Source organism: Melozone crissalis, unplaced genomic scaffold (genome assembly GCF_028551555.1).
Source record: "Melozone crissalis strain CALT ecotype California unplaced genomic scaffold, PUWL_Pcris_2 ptg000005l_1, whole genome shotgun sequence".
Classification (NCBI taxonomy): domain Eukaryota; kingdom Metazoa; phylum Chordata; class Aves; order Passeriformes; family Passerellidae; genus Melozone; species Melozone crissalis.
This window is the reverse complement of record NW_026535783.1, coordinates 46,040,787-46,062,311: the sequence shown is the minus strand read 5'-3', so window position 1 is coordinate 46,062,311 and position 21,525 is coordinate 46,040,787. Positions and strand designations below refer to the sequence as shown.

The window sequence follows — 21,525 nt, the reverse complement described above, 5'->3', positions numbered from 1 at the left end:
CACCTGCTACAACTACCTCTGTACAGACTTGTTAGATCTTGTCTATTTGATTATTGTTTCTCCAGGAGAACTGCAATCCAACACAGACTGACAGACATCAAAGACAGGCCTTACTAGCACAGAACAGCCCCAGTCAGCTCAACAGTTTGTGTATGATTCTGTATGAAATTTTCCTGTTCATTGCACCTATCCCAACACTTCTTTCTTCAATTGCATGCTTCTACTTGAAAGATAATCTTGAAGGTATGGTGACACACTGTAAGGATGCACTAGATTACATAACAACAACATGTAGGGGCCTCCTTTGCTAAAATTGATAAAGTGCTTAGTACTCAGCTTCAGAAATACATATTTTAATAGAAAACACAGTAGATTCTCAATGCCATCAAAATGAGGGGAAAACCAGAAGAAAGCAATTGAGAAAATGCTGTGGATATAAATTGTTTCCAAAGAGCATAAGGTAATTTTAACCAACTGTTTACTGCCTCTATTAAGAATAAATAATGTTTCTACTCTATGCCCTTGTATCCTTAAAGTTACTAGCTGCTTGCATTTAATACATTTCAGAGAGTAAATCACACATAGCTTTTTTTAGGAGAAATAGTAACCCACAGTAGCAGAAGACTCATCTGCTTGTAGTTGAATAGGGAGGCAGATGGACACAAACAAAGAATTTTTCCATCCTTTTTTTTGTCTTAGATTAACAATAAAACTGGTCTCAACCATCAATTTTGCAAAGAATACTTAGCTTGGCTACCAGTGACTCCTCTGTATCACATCTTCAAAAACCACCCTCCTGTCCAGGAAACCACCCAGAATTCCCATTCTGACTTTTCTCAACTCAGATGATTTTTGCATTCTTTGGCCAAGCTTATCTTCCACACAGCTCTAACACCAGCTGTCTGACCCAGCAGTATTATACTGCTCTTAGCAGTATTTCTACCCCAAATTCAAGTAAAACATTACTGCAATGAATGGAACTCAAATATATAGCCTTTAATCATGCTAAAAATCAAGTGTCACCAATCAAGTTTTGCTTTTATTTACAAAGACAGAAACTTGCAACAAACCAGATATACCTCATAATAAATTTATTTAACAAGGATTAAATCCTGAGACAGCAGAAGTTATTGCTTCACTTATGCCGACAGGCATTTTTATATTTTTGGCTCCCCATATGAATTCTTCACACAGCACTTCCAAAGCTTTAAATCATAAGCAAAACACAAAACTCAAAACTGAGAAAGATGGTAAATATCAGTGCAGCTTTAGTTAACTAGCTGTGCATCAGCTAGAGTACAGTACAACATTCGTTGAGATTCAAGACACAGGAGTTTTAGTTCATAACTCTGATTTTCAAATCATTAATAGCACTTTTAAATAATATAGGGATTGTACTTTCAAATCAGATACAATCAAGTGATGATTAATGCACATTAATGTATAAACCCCCAAGTTTTAAGATACTGATGGCCAGTTCATTATGATTACAGTAGTTAAACCTCTTACCCTAGTCCATGAGTGAGTTGACAATCTTTGTTAATGTCCCTTGGCCAACCAATGACACTGGTTCTTTCCACTATTACACGCTACTACAGAACAGTCTAAAGGAAAAATACCTGACTGAAGAGCTGTTATCCATCACAGCTCACACAAATTAACTGTCACACAATTTTCTTTCATGTGCTCTGCAAACTTACCAGTACTAGCATGTTTCTACTCGAAATGATGATGCCTGCACAAAATCTGCTCTGTATGACATTAGGCAATACTCATGAGATTAACTATTTAAATTTGTAGTGTGATATTGATATAGCCAAATTTTTTATATGTAATTTGGAAAAAAACATTCCTTTAGATATATCAAGCTCTTTGAATTTCAAAAATTACCCTTAACTATTAACCACTGCACTAAAAACCCCCAAAATATGGTAAGTACAAAAAAAGAGGTCAGTAGCTTCTGATTTCAAAGCTTGCCAATTAAAATTGGAAGATACTCTAAAACACAGACATTTATAAAAATCCATCCTATGAAAATAAAATAAGAGCAATCCAGAATATTAGACATCTTTTCAAGATTACTCTTTTAGGTGCTTTTCCTTAAGGAAAGGAAACCTTATTTTAAGAAATAGTAAAATGTATTAGCAAGTGCAATACTGACACACTACCAAAAGTTTCTCCAGAGGAGATACCAAAATTAGCCAATTCTAATAAATTGGAAGGAAACTAAAAATTTAGAGTAGGTTAATTATAAGACATCCACTTAAAGGAGTAAGGACTTAGCACTCTTATGTATGAGAGAGCAAGTCACATGCTCATGTGCTGATAGTGAAAGATCCCAACAGGAACAAGCCCACAAGATGGTAGTTAGGTTAAACTTAGCCACTCATGCTGTAACACCAGAGAGACAGGAAAAGGGGTAGAACTAAGTTTTTTAACAGAAACATACAATTTGGATAAACAATTACCACGTCCCATCACAATATTGATTTCTCTGCATTGTGCATTTGCCAAGGACTCAACGCAACCAACATGAGTACCACAGCTTTCAGCGACTTCCTCCAGTGACAAAAGTAATGCCTGGGACTTTGCCACCTCTGCCGTGCTCCCACAGGAACAAACACCTTCTAGCTGGAGATCAGACTTGAATAGGACGGATAGGATTGGTGGGTGATACTCCATGTATCAGTCAATACAGTTGTATTTTACACAGTATCAAAATAATTCCACAAAGCCCTCCCATTACAATTGCCACTATTTATTGTACTAACATTACCTCGTCAAGTGCAGTTTTCATTTTAACAAACCCACTAGCCAAACTGCCACTTCAGTGGAAGAGCCAAGGTGAACTGCATTCAGAAAAGTATCATTATATCCCCAAGACAGCAGTAGTCTTTAAACAGTCAAACTGCCAAAGAAACACCATTTGCTGAAGTATTTTAAGTTCTTGTTGAAGTCTCTGGCATCTTGTTAGAAAGTGCTTGCCATAAGGGCATGCTGCATCAGAGATAACCCTATCAGCCCTGCAGCATTGCTGAAAAAATTAAAAGACAAAAAGGTCATAGGTACAGGACCAGCCAGAAGAAAACGTCCAGTTTGGAAACCTCTCCAGTAAGGCATAGAGTTGAGGTGACTTTTGATCTTCCCCAAAAAAGTAATGTGCTGCTATGGCGAGGGAGACTATCCCATCAGAATGCTTCTCTGGGGCCTGAAAATGAAAAAAGGACAACACAGTCTTTATGATTGTTCCTGATACTTGAACATACATCAATTCAGATGCAGTTTTCTACAGACAGTATCTGTCCTGCAGTTCTTTGTTCTCTATGTTAAAACACTCCCTTATCTTCAACGTATCAGTCTGATTACATGACAAGTTCAATTTGAAACAAACTGGCAACCACATTTTTGGATCACAGTGCCTCTGATGTGTTACACAACTTCCACGTGCTCCTACTTCAGTGTTAGTATCTGCCCGTTTTGCTGACAAATCAAGATACGGACTCCAACACAGTGTTTACACTGATCCTTCTACGGCAAATCCCATTCTGCCTAGCTTTGCCTCTATCAGACTTGCAAGGCTTGTCACACTTGAGACTCCAATCTGCCTTATCGAGTACCCTTTGAGGATTATTTGTGTTTAGACTGCCTGGTGCAGGAAGGAAAAATGGGCTTTCTGACTTTTCAAAGATACTTGTAATATTTACTCATAGGATAAGTACTAACCTATAGTAAAAACATACTGCTAAACTTATACTAAAAACATATGGGTCTGCAAAAAATTATTCCTTTGCAAGTTGGAAGGTGGGGAGGCAGACAGATAATAGATGGACAGCATTATGCTCTCTAAACATAGTAGGGCTGAGATTAGGAGGGTTTGGTGGAAGGCTAGGCCTGGGCTGCTTAGGGTGAAGGCTGAGTAGAAGCTTAGGTGGAGGCAGGGCATAAAGAAAGTTATAGGATGAGAGCTATAATTTGTTGAGTTGAATCCCACTCAAACAGGAAGGCTGGAAGCCTTGCTTCTAGCTGATAATAATGCAAAAGAAAATTTAGAAAACAAAGCTTTTACAGCTCTCTTCAGCTTCAGGACAGGTACATTTTCCACCAAGGATTCTATAATTCCCCAACACCAAGCAAACAAAAGAAGAGAAAGAGAACTACTCATAATAATAAAAATCAACTCTGAAATAACAGTAGTAAAGATAAGATTTCGGGAACTGTGAGGGGAAGATCAGAGAAATCAAAACTTATGATCAAAGACCATGCAGACAAGAAAAGTATTTTTCCCTTGGCTGTTTGAAAGTTGGTGGACTGTCATGGGAAATACATGGGAGCTGATCTATAAAGCTGACCTATCAAAAGAAGGATACTAGAATTAAGATCTACCAAATAAAGCAAAGCATTAGGAAGTTACAGTGACACTTTTCACACAGGAATGCAGCCATGGTGGGAAGAGGGTGGACCAAGGCATCACCAGTTTCCAGCAGTGCCGCACTCACCGTCAGTTCCACCCAGAAGTGCCAGGGAGCTGCCTGCAGCCCACGGGAGTAGAACACAAAGTAGTCTCCCCCCAGGCTGGCGACCGGCATTCCATCCCCAAGGGACCAGCGGGACAGCGCGGAGCCCGCGCGCGGCCGCACGTACAGGGACATGTGGCTCGGGCCTGCAGGGACAGAGATGTGTCTACATGGATCAACAGGCAGAGGAACCACCTGCTGTCCCTTGGAACAGCAGGGCATCCTTGAGCTACTATTCATGTCTTCCAAAGCACGACAGAAACGTCTTCTCTACAGAAGATGCTCCAATTTTTCCTAAGCACTGGGATAAGTGTGATATTAAGGGAACAGAGGAACACAGGACATTTTATAATAATAAATATAAAAAATACTTCTACATACTAACACATAAAATGCTACAAGATCCAGCTTAGAAAGGAACTTCTGTAAAATCAAGACTTACTCAAGACAGATGAAGTTACCAGTCCCAGATATAAGAACTGCAAGACACTACTCACAGCTTCTAGTGTGCTATGAAACTGAATTAATTCATGCTAATCTCAGAAAGCTCACTATCTTGGGAACAGCACTGCAACCTGCAGTACTGGAGTCAAAGCCTGATTTATTATGGGCATAAAAATAAACACAAATCATAAACCAGAAGCTTCAGTCACTCACCAGATACTTCAAAGCTTAACCTCACAGAATTCCAAGGCATCAGCTTCTTGGACAGAAGTTTAAACTGAATGGGGCTTCTTGGCAAAACTTCTGGAGCAGGAAGATACCAGTTTTTCCTGTGGAGAAAAAAAAGTTTCAAGTTATTTTCAATGCAACACCCTGAGGTCAGAAGACAAGAAGTTTCTCCATAGCACAGCTGACTGTGCTGCTGCTACATGAAATATTCAAAAGATGCTGATTCTAGCAGGAGACAGGAAAAATCAGCTTTTGGCCAGACAAATATTTAAAGGGCATATTAATAGAAAAATTGTCACTAGTGTGTCAATTCATTACCTTCATCTGCCTTAAATTACAAAACAAACAAGTGAGAACATTTTCACCTTCAAACAGATAAACTTTGGCTCTCAAGATTCTTGTGGTGTGAGAAACAGCCACAGCAGCTGGATTCCTTCTGTAGAGACCTCCTACTCTAAACATCCTCTGCTGTCAGCTGCAGTGAAGGAAGGGAAGAAGGGAGAAGACATATATTCTCCTCTTCTGAACTGCCCTTTAGAAGGCCCCCCTTCACCTTTTTCTCCTCTGGTGCCTACATCTAATTTCCACACATCAACTTCTACAGCTCCTGCAGCAGACCCATGGCAGAAGACACAGATGAAGGATTATGTACTTTTAGACCAAGATTATCCTTAGTTTTTCCTCCCTTATGTAAGTGAAATTGCATAAACGACTGCTGTACTTTGCAGTAAAGTGCTCAAGTGAGGCAGAGTTCACACAAACCGGAACATGAAATGGACTGGCAGAATCCAAGGAAGGCCACAGAAGGGAGCCTGCTCCTCACACGGAGTTCTAATGGTGTCATTGATTTCAGGTACATGGGGAGTTATGTGAGATATTCCATTATAATCAAACCCATTGATCCATATACCAGAGTCACTTTTAACCACATTTCCATCTAGATCATGAAATCTTCTGCTCGTATGCTAGAAGGAAAAAAAACAACAAACACAAAAAGATAATGGAGCCTCTGGAGTTTGCAAGAGTCAGAGGTGATTCTGAAATATCCTTAAGGTCTGAAATACCTTAAGGTCTACTGCATTTTCAGTAGGCTTTTCAGCACTGAACACATATCTGAGTATTTATGAATATAAATGCAAGAATTATTCAGATGAAAACATATCATAAAAACACTATCAGAAGATGACTGTTTTAGCCCACCTCAAACCACATTCACTTTTTAAATTACCACTGGTTACACAATTCACCTGCTTAAACCCCCCTAAAACACCCTGCTCTTCTGACACAGGTGAGCTGAACACTGGGAGTGAACAAGGGAAACATCAATTGTTTCAAATCCAAGAATAACCGTTAGAGCTTTTAAACCAAGAAAGAAAGGGGATATTAAGCCTTGAAAAAACTAAACATTCTTGCAACCAAAAGAGGCCATACAACATGCAAAGCTTTTCTTACCTGGAGAAAGACTCGCTTAGGCTTTGGATTAGCTGCATCAGAACTGTAAGGAAAGAAGATTCCACTACAAACGAGAATCAGAGTGACTACAAACACAGTAGTTAAAGTTACTAGCGTCGTTTTGGTACTTTTGACAAGGTAAATGAAGTTAATCTAGAGAATGAAAAAACAGTCCAGTTATAAAACTGCAACACATAAATATAAAACACTATTTGTATAATTCTAAAATTCAATTATGGAACTGAAGGTACACTAAAAGGAAGTGTCTTGTGTGAGGTGGTACTTGCAATTGTGTCTTTTTAATCTCAGTATTTAGAACTAGTATTTTTAAGATGATTTCTTTTTTAAAAAGAAACAAAATGAGTAGTTCCTGGAACTTTCAAAATTTTCTTGTTTTCAAAACATCTGCCAAAACAAACAAACAAACAAAACCAACAAAAACAAAAACAACAAAAAAACCCAAAAACCAAATTTTTCCAGGTTCTATGGCAGCATAAAAAGCCCACAAATCTGAGTATTCTTTTTGAAGTTTGTATATGTATTGTTCAGTCATATATTAAACCTAAATCAAATCTCTACTCCATCTCTACTCAAAATTTAGCATTACATTTTGTATTTTACATCAGCCTGTACTACACCACCATACAGCAATATAAGCTCTGCTTCAATGATCTTTCTTGGACTAACACAAACTGTGGAATCTTTGACATATGTTCTAGAATTTTCCTGTAATGTTTAAGAGACTGTAAAATTATCACTAACTTCCAGTATTAATCAAGAACCACATCTTATTCTAAACTATAGGGAAAGCTTAAGGGTTTTAAACAACATTTGCAAATTCTACTTACAAAATAGGAAGATAGGATCACAGTGAAGATGACAATAAATCCTGCCAACACCATATCTGGTGGAATTTCTGAACCACTTCGTCCCATGACAGGTGTAAACATTTCAAACACAGTCCAACTAAGATACAGCATATACAAATAGGGAACAAACATCCCCAGCATGTACATCGCAATAAACTTTATTGTGGCACCTATACAGAACAGGAAAAAACAAAAGACAAAAAAGTAGAAGCTTAGAAGGACATAAACACACAGCTTTATTGAAATATCCACAAGAATATACTGCTGCAAGTCCCAATACACAATACTGGTCCTCATCCCTAACATGGATATGGGAAGATCTCATTTTGCACAGCTAACACCAGTATAATTTTCAAAACCACCACAAAATTAATCTTGTACTACAAAAAAAAACCTGAAACATCTTTACTGTCCCAAGCATCATTTAAATATTATTATATTTTTATGAATCTTACTGTTCATCAAAATTCTGATCACTTATTAATATACTCACTTACTGTTCTTATAGCCTGAGACCTGGGATGTTTTTCAGCATATTTTTTTAAAGCTTCTCACACTTACAAACTTGTCTTTAGTTCAAGAACACTTTTTTCATGACAAAAATGTGACTTAGTTAATTTGATTACTCAAAGTCAATGTTTGCGATTTCTTTTGCTTAAGTAAGAGTAGGGGTACACGTTTAGAAACACAATATCTACCCCTCAAAATCCATACCTTTTTGGCTGAATTCCTTGTGGATCATCAGCTTAGTGAGTAAAGGAAATGCTACCCACAGTGTACAAATGAATGCTGAACAAAGGCCCATCTGAGTCATCACAGCCAATACTATTGACCAAATCATCAATGAGGCATCAAAAAAAACATCTCCCAGGAACTGCTCATTCACATTCTGTAATAAAAAGAAGTAAAAACATTTCATTACTGTGCACATTCCATAGGTCCCATCTCATGAGAACACATAAAAAAATCCACATTCCTTGTAAACAATTGTTTTCCTTGGGCAAAACAATTTTGAATAGCATCATCTCACCATCCTCTTACCATACAGAATTATCCATGACCGTACATGTTTTTTATTATTTTTCTAAATCTGCTGACATAACTTGAAAAAGAGATTACATAGGCTGGGGAAGAAGGAGGAAGGCAATGTACAAATAACAATACCAAAGAATACACACAATTTTCCAGTGTTTCAGGCAAATAGGGTCTTTTTTTAAAAAAAGTAACACAGCATATTAACAAACTTCTTACACAAGCACTCTTATTAATGCACAAATATTATATTGGTCCCTCTTTAGGTCATGCCACAAGCTGTCACCTCAGAAGTCTGTTTATTAAAATATATTACTTGTTTTGAATAAAAGACATAATATGTGAGACAACAGCAGATATGTTTCAGGGGGCGTGGGGGCGGAAAGAAGAAACTTAACCATCAAAAATATTATTTGCTTTGGGTTTGGGGTTTTTTTAAATTACATGGGCAATTCTGCACTGTATGCATGGCACGATTCCTAACTGCAAATCCTGCTAGTAGCACAAGGGACTGTTTGCATGAACAATGGTTATCAGAAAGCACCTACTTCAGTTTCAGGGTGAGGAAGAAAAAAAGAGGAGAGTGAAGAAACATAAAAGTTGCCAAACTATTTCAAAACATAAAGCTTATCAACTCAGAAGTTGTTGAGCCATGAATCTGCCTCTGACAGCCAAGGAAGAAACTGGCTTCCAAAATTTTTATGCAACTTTTAAGTCAAATGCAAGCAACATTAACTGTACAGCGTGGTGCAAGCTACAGCATGCAACACTTCTGATTTTCAGATGGTTAATCTGATGATTAGGCAATCAGTAGCCATGATGTAGATCTAGAGCCTGAAATGTCCTAACAGCTAATGAAAGTAACAACCAGCTCATCCAGACGACTGGAAAACGGTAACATTGTATCTATTTAATAAATGGCTCATCTTTTCCACAGAGGGAAAACACAAAATACATACATTCAGTAAGATACACGTACCACTTAACGCTCCCCTTCCCTAAAAACATTCAAAAAACCTACTTCCAGAGAAAGACACAATGGATCCACTCAGAACTTTTCATACAATCAAATGGCATGAAGTTCTTAAAACTTTTCCAAACATTTGTATTTGGATGACAACTAAGGCTTCCTAAATTCCCTTGTCCAAAACCTACCCACGTGGCTGAGATAATATAAGTAACAGCAAGCTGAATGACTAAATATTACTGCACCTAAAACCTCAACCTAGCAGGCCTGAATAGTCAACTTCTGCCCTGGAGGAGTGTCATATCTATCAGATACCTCAAGATTATTCATATTTAACACAAAATCACATGAGACTGTTATAATCCATAATTATGAAATTATTACACATGTTAAATCACATTGATTAGTCCATAAAAAGAATCCTAAGCAAAACAGGTAAACAGACAGTAATCATGACAAATTACAGCAATGGAAAAGTAACACACCAAATCCTTACTGAGCTTTGCAGGGGCCTAAATGACTTTTACCTATTGCAGAGAAGAACACAGACAGAACTCTGTTACATCTCCAGCTGTGGTCAAAACAACTATAAATCAGAATAATCACAGAATTGTTTTAAGTTAGAAAATACCTTTGAGATCATTTGATCTAAGCCTTGCACTGCCAAGACCACTGGTAAACCATGTCCCTAAGTGCCAGATCTACACATCTTTTAAATACCTCCAAGGATGGTGACCCAACCTGGCATAACTTAACATTTCCTCTTGTCCTGTTGCTGGTTGTCTGGGAGAAAAGACCAAATCTCACCTGGCTATACCCTCCTTTCAGGCAGTTGTAGAGTCAAAAGATCCCCCTGAGCCTCCTTCTCACCAGCCTAAACAACCTCAGCTCCCTCAGCTGCTCCTCACAGAACTTGTGCTCCAGACCCTTCCCCAGCTCCACTGCCCTTCTCTGGACCTGCTCCAGCACCAAAGTTACTTTCTTGTACTGAGGGGTCCAGAACTGAGCGCAGGATTTGAGGTGTGGCCTCAGCAGTGCCAAGTACAGGGGGTCAGTCCCTGCCCTGCCCCTGCTGGCCACACCATTGCTGGCACAGGCCAGGATGCCATTGGCCTTCTTGGCCACCTGGGCACTGCTGGCTCACGCTCAGCTGCTGTCACCAGCACCCCCAGGGCCTTTTCCTGTGGCAGCTTTGCAGCCACTCTGCCCCAGCCTGTGGCACTGCCTGGGGTTGCTGTGACCCAAGTCACAAAGGCTCCTGCCTTTTTTTCGAAACATCTCCTAAAGGTCAAAGCTGCCTTAAATCACATAGCTCTTACCTCTCTGGTTTAGCAGAACAATCTCTATGTTTAGATGAAGCAATTTTTCACAGTGACACCTAAAATACTAAACACTTTTTGCTTTTTTTTTTAAGCAGCTCAAATCTATCTTCCACAGATTAAACACCTCATTGCCCTTCAACAATAACAACAAAGCCTTGCCTACCTTGTAGAAGAACTTCTTGGCTAGCATGTGCACAAGAATGAGCTTAGCTGCAGCTGCAGTGCCATAGAGAGACACAGAAACATAGAAATGGGTGTACCAAGAAAGAGCCCGTCCAATGAAGGAGACAAACACTGCTACCATGAGGACTGCCACCAGTGCACACACCCAGCTCGTCAGCGTTAAGCTGAATGCAGTCAGTAACTTCTTCAGGTTGTGAACAGCTATGAAGAAGAAAAAAGAAGTTTCATTCAATACTTGTGTATTCTACTGCAGACTATCATCAACATTTTAATTACCCCATAGTGTAACTACTTTAATGACCAAAATAAAGGGATCCCCTGTGAAGATATCTCAACAGCACAGTTTGCATCTCTTAGCCTAATTCTTTGCATGTTCTTTGCACACATCCCTGCTGCAATGTTTATTCCCAGAATACTGGTGCATTTTGCAGATTACAGCTTTCTTAATTTTCTAGCAAGAATTTTACTAGGGGGCCAGTGGAGCCACGGTTCCACTTTTAAGCATACAGAAAAGCCCAACAAGAAACCCAACAAAAAACGAACCACAAAAACTCCAAACCAAAATAAAAACTCTCCCCTGAAAAAATACAAAACTAAACAAAACCAACAAACCACCAAAAACACCCACAAGTCCCTCTCCTCGTTCCCCCCAAGAACAACAAAAAAATTGAATTGCTTTTCTTGTAACATTTTCTTACTCCAAAAATGTTTTCTGGATTTTGAGATGGGCGTGATTTCTTGAGCCTTATTTCTTTTAAACAGGCATGCTCCTACACATGACCTAAGAAGGTCTAACTAGATTTAAGTTGGTTTACATTCTATTAAATTTTTCTGTCATTTTCCCTATTTTTTTCCGTACTTGCTCCTGTCTACAGACAGGTGTCATAGAAACATGGTTCTGACACCATATCTGAATTAACAAAATAAAAAACATAATATGGATACTCGGCTATTTTTTTTCAATTTCCAAATCTTTAAAATATTAAATTTTAACCTTCATGAAATGATAAGAGACAAAATCATGATTCATAAATGCTACACATCTAGGCCTATCATATTCTTTCACCATTATTAATATTCAGATGCAAGATTTAAGCACAAAGCAACTCCTATGGCATGCTGCACACCTAAAATTTATTTCTGAAGTTCAACTAACCAGATGCTGTAATGGTCTGAACACTTTTTCACCTGCACTTTTGCATCGAGTAATTACTATTTGTTAAAGAGTAATGCAATTAAAAAAAACAAAAAAGCTAAAAAAAAAAACCACACCCAAAAAACTCCAAACACAAACAAACAAACAAACCCCACCCCAAAATCACCTAGACTTACCTCTGGGTTTTGGCTGTAATACTTTTTTGCTTAAATAAAAAAAAGCAATTGCTGATGTAATATAGTTCATAATTGTGCCAACACGAGCAGGATAAGCCAGGACAAATAAACCAAGTATATCAAAGAACACAACATTTCCATGTCGATACTCAAAAGATTTAGCCAACTTTTCTGATGTAGCTAGGTATTTTAGGACAGCCAGAATATTGTCACCTATTAAAGGAGCAGAGGCACAGTATAATTATATCAAGGTTAATAAATTATCACACAGCATTTTTAATATAACCATTCTGAAAAATTGTATAGAAATATCCTCAACAAAGGCATGAATACACAAATGATTATACTCAAACAGGTATTTGACAGTATACAAATAGTATCTTCATGAGTTATTCTATCCAGCTGTCAAAATAAGTATACCTGGGAAGTCTCATGCACTTAGACATCACCTCAGTGAAGGCAACAGTCAGACTTTCAGCCCACAAACTCTTCTTCACTTCTGATATTTCACACTGGACTTGAAGGCTAACCCATGGAAGAGTTTATAATTTCCTAATCTTCATCCTTTCCTCACTACTAAGTGACCCCTCCAGGTTTCCATGACTATGAATTACCTGCCTTTCCTTCCCTACATGACTGTAAAGACAAGACCACTATTTTATTCTGTAGCTTCCAGGAATCAATCACCTTTTGCTTTTACACAGTACAGTCAAAACACAGGTAACCCAATGAGAGCAATCATTCTAAACTTTGATTTTGCTTTTATTAGACCATTAGAAGTGCTTACTGGCTGTAAAGTTTGTCTTTTTTTTTTTTTAACCTGTCATATATTTAATGGGACAAGTTCTACATATAACCATCATGACCAGTAAAATCATCTTTCCTACAGGAATTTAAAAGCGTTACTTTCTGTCCTGCAGCTAAATTGGTGCAAGGAAGTGTTTAAAACCCTAATTCATGCTGGTCATCTAAGCTGGCTTTTGTATAAACTTGAAGAATAAATAGTCAAAATCCTGGAGGCATTTAGGATTATGCTAATTTTCCTGGGAAATTAAAGGTTTTCATCATTTTCTTTACTGCATTCTGTCAAACAGCCCGCTATGAGCACAACCTGTTGTTGAAAATAAATCCTATTTACCCAGTCTGTGTACTACCACATAAGTTTGCCTGAGGTCCATTCTAATCCAAAATTCTCTGTTGGTAGATCAGTCTATATGCCACCAAACTACTCAAAAGCTTCTGATGAAAAACATTAACCAATATTGGGACTTAGTGAGATAAAAGGAACACAGAATGCTGAATAATCAGGTATCAATGGAGAGACAATAACTCTGATTTGAAAGCAACTGTGGAATCTAACGTCACTGGATGCTGGTGAAGTTTATCTTCCCAAGCTGACCAAATATATTTCTTTTATTATTTAAAATGTATGTATTCAGTTAATTCTTTCTTTGTGTTCTTGAGAACACAACCAACATGTACTAAATGTGTCATTAAAATTATCAATTTATACTACAGCAGTCCTACAGCAAAATGAAAAAGCAGCTACAATACCACTCTTTGGTAAATTATTGAATCCTTAAAATACCAACCTGCTCTCTGAATGGAATCTGTCAAAATTCTGTCTGATGTGTCATATTTTGTATGATAAATGTAGCCATTTTCAATAAAAGCCAAATCTATTCCTACAAAAAGAAAAGCAGCATTTTTAAAATCTATACAATCCTAAAACCCCAAAACAAATACATGAAAGCCTCCCATATTCTTTACAGAAAATGCTGCTCTACTTTGTAACCCAGCCATCATCCTTAGAGATGAAGAAAGTAGTCTTCTTTACAGAAGGAAAACTAACTGGACTTCCAGTGTCTTTAAAAGAGAACAGTTTTAAAATATTTTAAAGTATCTGTCATTTTGCATGTACCCATTCCCAGGACATCTGTACCCAACTAGAGGAACACATAAAAAACACCAGATCATCTCAGCCTCATGTACAAGATGTACAAGGTGCTTGCCAAATGCTTACTTGCAACACTTCAATAAATGTTCATGTTGAAAAGTAATAAAAAGCAGCACTGTGAAACTACAGAGCACCTCCTCAAAATACCAGGTGCGCTCTTTGTACTTCTAACGTGTACACAAAAGTATTTACCAAAACCCAAAGGTTAAACCCTCTGCTTAATAAGTTATACATTCAGCGTATCCCATTCACCTGTTCAGCTGCATATGCAAAAAGCTGGTACCTGCAATCTGAATTCTCACAGTTTTTAGCAAATTAGGTCTCAATTCTAAGGAACAAACCAATTGTTAAATTTAATTATTTCTTTATTGGTTTATAAAAAAATCCCCAGAGGTCAGTAAGAAATCATTTACCACCCAGGTATGGTTCTGAACAAAGAAGACATTGTACAAAATCAGCTACTTTATTTTCAGACTAGAAGCATACTTCAGAACAGTACAGAATATGTCAGAACAACTGCTTTGTACCAATAATCAATTCAAAAATATCACTTTTCTTGACTCCAATGACAACCTGTCCTGGACAACAAGGACTTTACAGAAGTTTACAGTCTTTTGAACTGTGTTCATTGAGTGAACATTTAACATTTCTTTCCCACTGTTCATTCTCCACAGAAAGGATAGCAAGCTGTAAACAGATTAGCAAAACAAAAAAGCTTCTGTCCAGTCCTTGATTATGGAAAAAAACAAACAAAACCCGCCAAAGCCCCCTAAAAACCAACAATCAAATTCCCCAAACAAAACACCACCACCAATAAGGAAAAAAACAACCCACAACAACCTAACAAAAACAACAACAAAACAAAACAAGAACAACAATAAAAATCCCCAACCAAACAAAACCCAAGGAAAATTAAATACATTAATGACTATGTCACTATCTCTAAAGACGATTTTGCTTAATCTATTAGATACAGACATTTCATTCCTGCAAGTAGGTTATTAACATCATGTACCAAAATGTTTCAAACCAGAATATTTAATAGAGTACTGTTAATTCCTGGATTATTTCCCTGATTTTCAGAAACTTTTCTACCATGAAGCTTCTTTCTGGAAAACACCAGTCATCTAAAACATCCTTAGCAACTATATGACAATCTAAAAACTCTTTCCTTAGGAAAGGAACAGGAAAATTCCCTCCCAGTGTGACAGATCAAATGTGAAAGTGTTCACATAGTCAACCAGAGACAAGTGTCCTTGTTATAAAAATGTAATGTGTATTGACATGCCTTTTGATAACATACCTGGAACATTGCCAAAATCCCTGTAGATACGGAAGTCAGTATCTGCCGGGATAATGCCACTCTGAAATATTTCCTGTGCCACCACAGAGGCAAAGGGATGTTTGGCTGCAACTACATATGCTTGTACCAACCAAGGATTCTCAGGTCCTGACAAAAGATGAGCAGAAAACTCACAACAAATATTTTTTGAACTTCAGTTAGGCTATGCATTCTCATGGTAACAAATAACACAAAGTAACTCACTGAGATTTAACACTCTTGCCCTGCAGAGCATATAGTAAGTACAATTGTGTTGGATGAATGACTCACACTTGAGAGAAAGAATTGGCTACACCTGAGGGGAAAAAAACTAAGCCACTGTTGCCTCCCGTGTTGGAGAGCAACAGTGGCAGAGCAGACAAGCCATGTCCCAAAAAGACCTAGTGTTAATGAAGAAGTCACAACCTTTAGCCAAGCTTCCAATCCATCATGTATCATACATCAGTAGTGCTGTTTAGAAAAAGTCTGACCCCCTAAAGCATTCAGAGCCAGCAAACACCTAAGGGCTTCATCAGGACAAGAATGTCTGCAGTCCAGCTAGGATGGGGTACAGGTCTAACTGTAGCCTACAAAACACAGAAGTTTTGCTGCTTCCTGAGCATGAAATGGAGTTCTAATGCCAACATCTTCCTGATTTTACAAGAACTTCTGTGAAAAATAAATAGAACATGTGAAAGTATGAGTGTTAAGATATATGTACTACCAAAACACTTTTCTCCTTTTTATATTTAAGTTAAAGAGAAACACAATTCTGTTGTTCTGCCCTCCACAGGCTTCCCACCTACGAAGGAACTTCTGTGGCAGAGCTTTAGCCTGTAACTACCTAAAGACTAAGAAAAATTTAACTGGTGCACAGGACTGGGAAAAAGGCACAGATGTTCTCTTGTCTTTTGCTTATGAGTCATTTTCAATATTCCTTCAAGTCTGCATAATTTATTATCAAATTATCCTAGTGCAGAAATTGGACACAATGCAAGTTCATACCTGTTTGAAAAACAAGTTCTTTTCCTCCTACACCTGCTGCCTCCAGGTTAATAAAAGCTCTGATTGACTTGGCCCACTCATGTTGTGTAATGAAGCCATGACTAGCCTTGATGGGGAAACAAAAATATATAGGTCAAACATCTACCAGACAAGCCTAAATGTTATTTTCCATCATTCAAGACGGCATATAACTCAAGGCACAAGGCAGAAAACACAAACAGATGCAGAAAATGCAAGTCTTCTATTTAAACTAATATATACAATACCCTTAATCCAACTGCATACTTTCCTTTGAAATTATACACATTCTCCTCAGAAAAGACAGGTAATCAATGAATATTTCAAGAGATTAAACACAAGCTATATCTTTCATTTGTTAAGAGCTTTAATATACTGCTTTGATGTATAATTTTTAATTCTGGCACATTCTCACCTGTAAAATATTTTCTTCTGCACCATTAAATAAGAATATGACAGCATGCTGCAGGGACTGTGATGACTTTGAAAGTGTGTTAAGTATTTCAAGCATCACCGCACAGCTAACAGCATCATCGCTGGCACCTTAAAATAATCAGCAAAATAATAAGGCTTACAACAAACACACAGATTTGTAACAGAAACAAGAGAGAGAAAATGGTTTATGCTATTGCAGTTTTAATATAACTGCAGTACAATTGTGTTAAGCTTTAGAATATTTTTGGTGCTGCTTGTACCCTCTGTCTACACCAGTTGAAAGCAACAGCTGAAAGAAAAAATAAATTCAGAAGTTGGGCAAGTGAATGACAAGATATCAGATTCAACACCACTGTTCAAGAGAAACAGACTAACCAGGCTGCTAGGAAAGCAATGTGATAATTATCTATTTTCCTAAATACAACATGAACAAATAAGGATGTCATTTTCATTGACAGCACTCTCAAATTTCAAGAAATAAACATTCCCACAAAAGTCACCCTGAAGTGCTCTACATTATTACAATGCATTCAATTAGGAGGACAAAACCTCAAAGTAACACAAAGCTAAGACTGCAAAATAAAGCTAAGTAAATACCAGAATTCACACCTTTAAAATCTCCATAAGGTATACATTATAATAAAAGATTTTCATGATCAGATGCTTTTCAACACCCTTCTTTCTTTGCAGAAACCCCTTTCACTCTAATCTCTGTTGTCTTTGAGTTTCTCATCCAACTACAATCTCACACCTCCCACACCCCACTGGTTTTTTATCTTGATTAAGCAGCCATCTTTTAGTCAAGGCCTCCCATTTTCCCACTTCCCTCACTTTGGTGCAGGCTGTAGCACCTCCCTATCCTGCTCTAATAAATAAAACTTGGGAGAAAACAGAAATATAAACCTCATTCCTGTGGGCCTGGGTTGCACGCATGTTGCTGACATGCACTGAGATGCCAACAATGGTGTGTTCAGGAGTCAGCATGATATTTAGGTACACTTGCTAGCTGCTCAAAATGTTCAATTTACACACTAAAGAAAAAAAAGAGCAGCTTTTCCAAAGCTTATCACCAGGCAAAACTTAAGAAGTATCTGCTATGAAAACAACATATTCCTAATATAAACATAAATCTTAGTCTAGGTTTTAGCTTTAGTTTATTGCATAGAATAAGTAAATTTGAAATTTTTCCAATACACAATTCTCTACCCTATTTCTCAGAAATTACGGCCTAAGAAAACCCACATCATGTCTGCAACGATATTTCAAGAACGTTTTTGCTGTCAAGTTTATCAGAGAATAATCAAATAGGCCATATAAACTGAAGAGCAGTAGAATCAGAAAAAGAGACATATTTTAGGACTTCAAAGTTTATGTTTTTTTTTTTTTAAATAAATGATTTACTGAGATTTGCTTCACATATTTTGTGTCTATAAGCACCACAAGCAGATTATATTTTATTACCTGATTTTCAAATGTATTACTCACTGATCTTTGAGTCATGCTGATTCTGGTTAAAAGCCCACCTTTCTGATAATGAAAAAAAGGGCTGTAAGCAAATAGCTAAGAGAATATGGGAAAAAACCAAAAAATTCTTGCTTAGGTAATGTGCAAATGACACACTAAGAAAACAAAAGGCAGAGCAGCTCCTTGCTGCTGTAAAGGGCTAGGCTGCTTTGTGATTAATAACAAGCACACAGGATGATTTCTGGCTCCTCTGCAGTTTTCTCTAAAATCCTATACAAACCACTCCTATGTTTTTGGCACTTCCGTGCAAGGCTGGTGAAATATTTTAGTGTCTGAGTAACTGTAAAGAAAATAACTGATGTAAACATAATCCTATTTTATAATCCACAGAAATCGACACACAATTTACATAGGACATCAATTGGAAAACAAGTTTTAATTATCATAGTACTGTGCTTGTGAAATACTCTAAGTCTTGGTAGACATACATGCAGTAATTAGCATCTCTGCAGTTCCTCAGTCACACAGCATGTATAATAATCATGCATTTATTAAGCTAAATTTAGAAGCTCATGTTGTAGAAATATGATTGAGAAAGAGAAGTTCTATACACAATTTATGTTCAGAAAAAAGGCAGAAGGAGTCCAGCAAAAGCTTTGTTTCTCTAGCTAACACTCAACTGTTCCCTTAATAATGAAGACTAATCACATGTGCTACAGAACAGAAGGCTCATCACCAATAAAACATTGCATGGGATGTAAATGAAGAAATTTCAGTAAAAGCTGTATCATTGGTGAGTGCCATCTGTGGGTGTTTTTTAACTGTAATAACAGCCACACACCTGTGGCTGAGTGTTACAACAGATTTTGTGTTTTAGATCCATACCTTCCTGGCTTTGTTAAACCCACAAATTTACAAAGCAGTTTACACCATTGCTGCAACAACAATTTTAAAGGATTAGATTTTAAAAATGTAGAGGAACAAGAATAAGAGAGTACGCAAAAACGACAATCAAACTAGCAGTAAAACATATACACACTATCAAGGTAATAGTACTCTAGCCTTTGATCACTACAGTCTTTTGAGACAGAAGCTTTGAATGTGGAAAGAAAAAAAAACCTGGCATATTTTATGCATATCAGACTGAAAATCTGAGATACCAGTAGAAGGAGGGGAAAACAGACTCATTAATGTGTGTGGGCATAATCTCTGGCACAAAGCATCCTGTGAAAGGAAAACCAGGATTAAATCAGTACAGAAATATGAAAAGACCTGGACGATGGGTGGAAACAGCACAAAAACAATATGCATAAGCAGTGAAGTACAAGAAAGGCAGATATATCCAAACTTCCCAGGAATCTAGATAAGCATCTGTAAATCACTGCCTACCAGAAAATGAGAGTGAAATCCTGAGTTTAACTAGGATCAATCTGTCACTCTAAACAATGAGTTTCACTGAGACCAAGCTGACTAGCTGGCACGTGCATTATTCTAGGGTGGCTACTTGGTAGGAGAAATTCATGAGCCAAGCCCTGCAGCTCATGTCACACACAGAAACATGGAACAAACACACAAGCCTACCTGGCGTATTTGGTACGGAATCAAAGTGACAATTCGATAACACTGCATGCTCAGCTCCATTGCGAGGTTCCAGCTTCACTACCACATTGGTTATGTTTGCATAGTAACTAGTAAAGCCCCCTAAAAAGTCAATGCTGAAGGAGCCTGTGGGCCTCTGTATGTCCACAGATATCTTGTGAGCATCCGTGCTTTCTCTTTCTATTCCCCTGATTTGTTCTAAGAGGTAGTTAACTGTAAGAACTTCATTTTCTGGACTTCCAACTGTTCTGGGCCCAATTGCTGTAATGTTGTCCAGATATCCCCTGTAAGACATAAATTAAAACTTAAGCATCAATACATTTAGTATGTAACTTATCTACAACTGTAACATTTTTGTAGACGGTTCTATTTCAAAACTCAAGGTAGGCAGAAGAGACTAAAGCCAGTTAGATGATAACTTGTAATGGGAATATAGCCCTGATTAGGACTCCCTCTTTTTACCATGATAGTAAGCCATGGTATTGGTTTTCTGATCTGAACATATCAATTTAAAAAGAAACAGAAGAGTGAATGAAGAAGCTAAAGACTTTACCTTTAGCGAGGTTCTGTATATGCATATATGTCTTTTTCCGAATGTCTGAAAAAGCACACTTTTATCAAGATATACACCTGACGCTAACACTCCAAAACTGAAATTAAAGTGATAGTTTTAGTCTTGCCGACGTCTCGGTGACATAACAACTGAAAACTTGAAGACACTGAGCACTACACGAAACTACTGGAACTAAACTATGGGGAGGCGCTGCTCCATCAGCTCCGAGCTCTCGCCAGGGCACAGCGCGACACGACCCCTCTGCCAGGGACCGCCACCCACCCCGGCCGCCTCCCGCCCGGCGCCCCGCCGTACCTGGCGCGGGAGGCGCTGAAGTCGCGGGGCCCGGCGGCGGCGGGCGGGCGGCTCAGCAGCTGCCGGTGCGACACCTGCGCCAGCGCCCGCAGCCCCAGCAAGTACAGCAGCACCAGCGGCGCCCCCCGCGCCTCGGGCAGCGGCAGCAGCGGCCGCCGCCCGCCCCGCTTCTTGCCGCCCGCGCCGGGGTCGCCGTCCTCTCGCGGCGGCGGCCGGCGGCGGTCGCGCTGTGCGGCGGTGGCGCGGAGCCGCCACCCGCCCGCGTCGCTGCCGCGCTCCATGGCCGCGCCGTCCTCCCGCCCGCCGCGCAGCCGCCGTACGGGCACGGGCGAGGGTCAGAGCGCGGCCCGGCCCGGCCCCGCCCGCCGCTCACGTGGCCCGGCGCAGGGCCCGGCGGTGGCGCTCGCTCTGCTGCTCTCGCCGCGCCGCCGCGCCGGTCGGGTTAGAGGGCAACTGCAAGGCACCTGGTGCATCCATCCTGCTCAAGCAGGGTGATCCCCGGGCACATGGCGCAG

At 38.8% G+C, this 21,525-nt stretch overlaps 1 protein-coding gene across 1 annotated transcript; it reads right to left on the bottom strand.

Moving 5' to 3' along the window:
• Nucleotides 1-1,148: 1,148 nt before the first annotated feature.
• Nucleotides 1,149-21,291, bottom strand: ERMP1 (endoplasmic reticulum metallopeptidase 1). Its single transcript, XM_054287431.1, has 15 exons — nt 21,011-21,291; nt 20,125-20,426; nt 17,060-17,187; nt 16,627-16,732; nt 15,604-15,750; nt 13,936-14,028; nt 12,344-12,556; nt 10,992-11,212; nt 8,222-8,396; nt 7,487-7,677; nt 6,639-6,791; nt 5,949-6,151; nt 5,172-5,287; nt 4,497-4,660; nt 1,149-3,208 (listed from the first exon to the last, which is right to left on the bottom strand). Exons 1-15 carry the CDS (start codon nt 21,289-21,291, stop codon nt 3,044-3,046), a joined length of 2,658 nt encoding a protein of 885 aa, XP_054143406.1. The 3' UTR covers nt 1,149-3,043.
• Between the last annotated feature and the right edge of the window lie 234 nt (nt 21,292-21,525).